At 42.9% G+C, this 5,853-nt stretch overlaps 1 protein-coding gene across 1 annotated transcript; it reads right to left on the reverse strand.

The window, feature by feature from the left end:
- Positions 1-444: 444 nt before the first annotated feature.
- On the reverse strand, positions 445-3,214 carry LOC108941954 (homeobox protein six1b-like). The gene is made up of 2 exons (XM_018764891.1): positions 2,655-3,214; positions 445-736 (listed from the first exon to the last, which is right to left on the reverse strand). The coding sequence occupies exons 1-2, from the start codon at positions 3,212-3,214 to the stop codon at positions 445-447; spliced, it is 852 nt and encodes a 283-aa protein (XP_018620407.1).
- Positions 3,215-5,853: the final 2,639 nt, after the last annotated feature.

Below are 5,853 nucleotides of genomic sequence, written 5' to 3' on the forward strand. Positions count from 1 at the left end.
ATATTTCTTTAAAATGTATTTCTTGTCAAGTCATTCATTAATCATCCGGACGCAGACTGCGTTCTCAGCTTCATTAAAACTGAAAAAATATAAGATTTTCATTTCTGAGACTGTATTACATATTTGACGCTTAATAGAACACAATATAAAGTTGAAATGAATGTTGTGGATGATAACACTTGTTTTGACGGAACAATGGGATATAGGCCTTAGCTTCATGTTTACTGGTGAGAAATGTCTGTAGTGGTTGTTAATTTTGTCCATCAAAACCATTTATCCAAATTGCTTTGATTTAATCCATTGATTAGTTTGGAGACTTGATTGTCTGGATCTTTTGAATAGTAATATTTATGTAATACTAAAAATTATTTAATTTAAAATTCATTTTGTATATACTGAAAGAGCAGAAGTTATGTGTCACATTACATTGAAAACAGCTCAAGTCTATGAACCAAGATCCACAAGGCTTGAGGTTAGCGGTCCCAGTAAGGAATCCTGAAGTTGCTGTGAGTGTCCTTGGATGCTGTGTATGGTCTGCACAATGCCCAGGTCGGTCAGCGGGTACGAAGAGCCGCCGATGTGATTTGTGTTTCCCTGAAACAGAACAACAGTGCTCTGCTCCGGGCTCTGCGGGGGGGAGAACTCGTCCTCAGAGCTGGACAGGAGAGACTTCCCGCCATCCAGCGGGGACAGCTGGTTCTGCTTATTGTTGCTTGAGTTGTTCTCGCTGTTCTCTCTAAACAAGAATAAAAATGCATTTCTCATTTAATTGAACTAGACTGAAATATTACTTAAATTATCTTGTGTTATGTGTATACACCAGTGGTTCTCAACCTTTTGGAACTAAAGCCCCCCCAAACCCCTCCTATTATGTGACACCCCCCCCCCCCCCCAAGACTAGATAGATAGATAGATAGATAGATAGATAGATAATTTTTTTTAGGTTTTTTGTACTTTTTAACTTTTTTTTTTTTTTTTAAAAACTGTATGAAGGACAATAGTGGAACACACCCTCAATTTATCAAAAATGTTTTTGAACAATATAGGACTAATTTGTAACATTACGTGTAATGTAATGTGATATGCAAACTGGGACGTAGGGTGCGTTTCGCTAGCCATGCCATATAAATTGGTACCTGCGCTTGCTTCTTTTTACAAATTCAATGCTGGACAGCGCAAGCCTGAGGTCACCCTCCACCTGCAGGCGATTTCGGTTTTTTGTTTTCAACGCAGTCAATTTTGAAAACCCGGCCTCGCACAAATACGTTGAGGCGAATGGAAGCAGCAATTTAACGGCGGCGTCAGACAACTGAGGATATTCAGTCATCACAGTCAACCAAAACGAAGGCAGAGAGCAAGAGCTATAGACTTTTTAGCTGGAGGTGCTGACGACGGACCATCGCCACAACTCCTTTCAGCACGTGTGATGAATTTATCCATACCAACTTATCACCATGGATTAGTTTGACTGGTATCTCTGACGTTCTGACTCGTGTCTACACTGCCAGCTATACGTAAGGCGGGCTTAAGCTCCGCATCTCCAACTCGGTAAGAAAAGCAGAGGGAGAAGGAACGCGTTTTTAAAATATTTTTAAGTATAATTATTCTTAAATATTTTTAAAATTATATCTTTTAAATAATTAAGAGATTTTTACATAGATTTTTGTAGGTTTTTAATTTTTATGCATATTATAGTTGAAAAGCAATAAAATACACTGAGTACCCAATGACCTGTCTCTGTGCTTTTTTCTTGGAAACAATTTGCGCCCCCCAGATCTCTCCGCGCCCCCCGTTGAGAATCAGTGGTATACACATAGAGCGTCACTTTAACAATAATTTGAACAAGTCATGTTTTGAAATAAATTCAGACTTGTGTTAGCATAAAGCATACAATTTGCCCTGCTACGATCCAAATACAGCGCCAGCATTAACTTGGTTCCAACGGTGTTTACGGTTCAGCAACCGTTATGTTTATTGTAACTAGACCCGGGTTTCCTTAAACACTGTCAATTGTGTTTTTCAACAGAGTGTAGTTCGGAAAGTAGGACATTTTACACTTGTTGCTTGTGGATAAAGTTTATATTTCTTCAAGATGTTATTATCAGGGATTAGGGGAGGACCCGAAATTGTATGTCATTGAACTGCAGGCAACAAGGAGATTTTAGCAACCTTGTGGAGTGCACGATAAACAAGAAAAAATATGAGTGGCGCAATCAGTAAAAATGATCAGTTGCTTGTTTACAGGCATATATAAATCGTAGCATTTTACATTACAGCAGGCTATGTAACAACATGGTTTTAAAAACATCCAGGAAACGATGGATTGTTAAAGAATTCGACTTGGTGAATCCAGTATTGTAGGAAAATCATGATAAAAAGTAGTCCTATTTTATTGTCATAATAAGCATCATTGTTTCTAACTGTTTTACTTGCTTACTGATTTCTGCATCATCCCACATCATGACACAGTTAACAGCTGTCAACTTTTTCGTGCAAAGTGACAACAAAAAAATGTAACCCAGCTACCATAATGTAGTACAGCATTTCCAATAATTGAATAAATGCTATTATGGTTAATAACATTAATAACTTAATAGACTGCACATTCTGTTTTGTCAGCAGCTTTGTTTTGATTTTAGACATCCTTCAAGTACCTTTCTTTGGCCTCGGCGGCTCGGTCTCTCTGTCTTCGGTTCTTGAACCAGTTGCTGACTTGCGTGGTGGTCAGTCCCGTGGCCTCGGCCAGCTCTCTCTTCTCCCGTGGAGAAGGATACGGGTTGTGTGTGTACCACTCCCGCAAGACTCCCCTGGACTTCTCCTTGAAACAATAGCTGGTCTCTTCTCCATCCCAGATAGTGCGCGGCAGTGGAAATTTCCTGCGGACCCGGTACTTGCCAACGGCCCCCAGCGGCCTGCCCCGCAGCTTCTCCGCTTCCACGTAGTGCGCTTTGAGCCACAGCTGCTGCAGCTTTGGGTGGTTGTGTGGGGAGAACTGGTGACTTTCAAGGATCTTGTAGAGCTCCCTGAAGTTGCCTCGGTGGAAGGCCACCACGGCCTTGGCTTTGAGGACGCTCTCATTCTTGTGGAGGTGATCGCAGGCGGGCAGGGACCACAGGAAACGGCCCAGTCTCTCCAGGTTCCCCCCCTGTTGGAGCACCTCGCATACGCAGGCCACTTGTTCCTGTGTAAAGCCGAAAGACGGTAGCATTGACATGTTGCTGGCGGATGGCGGGGTCTAACCCCCAAGTAGAAGCGTATAGTTCCTGAATGTTGTTACATTCGCTGGGATTTAACACTTTTATGCAGTTTGTGCTTGCTGTCGCTGCTACTGATGTGCACGCAGATTAAAGATAAATCGACAGTCACACAGGTCTAGAGTGGCTTAAAGAGCGCAGGGCGGCACGCCCATTGGTCCCCTGTCCGTCCTATGCCATCGCTGCAGTGTAAAAGAATGTCGGGAGTTCTGCTTCCCCCCGGAGGAAACGGGACCTGAAACCAAAGTCGTGGTGTCAGTATCACCTGGAGGAGGAGGGTTGCTCCTTTATAAATTATTTCTGACCTTCAAAGGTCTGCAATAATTTAGAGACAAAATGTTGCATCTTACATTGGATTCATGTTAAGTCAATATAGCGATATAAACTGAAGACTGTAACATATCTGCATTCATACTGGGACACTCATGCCCAAGTCAGGGTCTCGCTGGTTTGAAAGCCTGTCCCAGAAGCTCAGGGCGCAATTAGTTACCTGTCACCATATCATCAAAAATGTAGCTATGCGAGCCGAAGACTCCAGAAAACAACATAACGAAAGGGTTACGCAGTTGCAGATTATACTATGACTGTGATTTTTTTGCACGTATGTAGTCATATACAACATATGCAAAGTGGCACAGTGATAGCTCACAGCACGTAGGCAGTACGGGCATAGGTTCGAATCCAGGCCTGTGGAGCTTGCATATTGTCCAGGTTCTGGTGCAGGATTTTCCCCACAATACAAACGACTTGTGTTTCAGGATAATGAATTACTCTAAACTGGGCATTGTGTGTATTTCCACCCTGGGATGTACTAGTGTCCTATCCAGACTCCAAGTGTACCCTTTTCTATAATATTTCACATTCACAAAGGAGTTAAGGAAGCAACACTGAGGAGGTCATCCTTTAACCAGAAGTTTAGGAGTGGTTATTCTTGAAGTAAGACGACTCTAAGACGAGATAACGAGGACAAGCAGCAAAAAAATAAAGACTGCGCCGAGCTAATGCTGTATTTATCGTGAATATATAAAGAACATCACCGGTAGTTTTTCCTTTTCTGTACAATTATTACGAGTAAAATATTTTTAATTAGCTGTCTCCACAATCCTGACCTATCTTCACTCAGTAGCATCGATTACGCTTTTGGTGAGTATGGAATGAATTACTTTAGAAAATAGTAAATGGCGGTTACTGGATGTACATGTATTGTTTTCAGACGAAAACACATTCGTTTTTTTTTTTTTTTTTTCTTTCTCTCCTCTCTGTACAGTGAAACGTAAAACCGGTCCATTAGAAAACGAGCTCTGTGTTTGGAGAGCTGTTCGCCGTCCAGCCGCTGTTTTAGTGAATAGATCACATTTCTTTATCTTCCTCTAGATCTGCAACGTGACACCGGGACCGCGCGAAGCTCACAGTTACTCAACCGGAATGGAGCGTCTTTTTGCAGTTTCATTTGAAATGGAAGGTCGGGTTTTCTAAGACTTGGTTGCGTTTTCTGTCTGTGCTTTAGTTTAACGCATGGATGTTTGTCTCTATGAATGTACTTATATTTATGGCAAGTTTTTTTGTCTTTAGCTATGAATGAAAAGCGTCTGCTAAATAAATGTGGATTAGTGAACTGTTTAAATTTCCCCCACTTAAAAAGCTGATATTTGATTTCCATGATAATTCTAACGAATTCCGAAATGTCTGGACGCCCTTCTGTAAATTATTAGAAATTGCGAAACGATTATACGTGTGATTTGATTATGGCAATCTTTTTACCCTGAGCCCTCGCTTTATACATAATTTATATGTGGCATATTTGTAATTTCTTCACGTACTGTGTCCCTACCTGCTGTTGTGACCCTGTGCTGTGCACAAAACCAATTTTAAAAAAGATAACGTTAAAATCTAGGTTATGCATAACTGGATAACAGAAAAAGACGGTCAGACTGTCTGTGAGTATTAAACACTTAGCCTAATAAACAGCACAGATTTAGAGTTACAAGCAAGAAACGGCTTAAGTTACTGAACAGCCCAATGATATGTGACGCTGCGATCTTATACACGGGTGAGAAGGTACTAAGTATGTAGGACTGAAACTGAAATAACAATGCTAACAGCTGGAAAGTAACACACACACACACATTTTTAGAACCGCTCGTCCCATACGGGGTGATGGGGAACCAGAGTCTACCCGGTAACACGGGGCATAAGGCCGGAGGGGGAGGGGACACACCCAGGACGGGACGCCAGTCGTCGCAAGGCACCCCAAGCGGGACTCGAACCGCAGACCCACTGAAGAGGAGGACCCGGTCCAACCCACTGTGCCACTGCGCCCCCCTGTAACACACACACACACACACACACACACACACACACACACACACACACACACACACACACACACACACACACACACACACACACACACACACACACACACACACACACACACACACACACACTTTCAGAACCGCTTGTCCCATACGGGGTCACGGGGAACCGGAGCCTACCCGGTAACACAGGGCGTAAGGCCGGAGGGGGAGGGGACACACCCAGGACGGGACGCCAGTCCGCCACAAGGCACCCCAAGCGGGACTCGAACCCCAGACCCACC

Source organism: Scleropages formosus, chromosome 21 (genome assembly GCF_900964775.1).
Source record: "Scleropages formosus chromosome 21, fSclFor1.1, whole genome shotgun sequence".
In the NCBI taxonomy this organism is placed as follows: Eukaryota; Metazoa; Chordata; class Actinopteri; order Osteoglossiformes; family Osteoglossidae; genus Scleropages; species Scleropages formosus.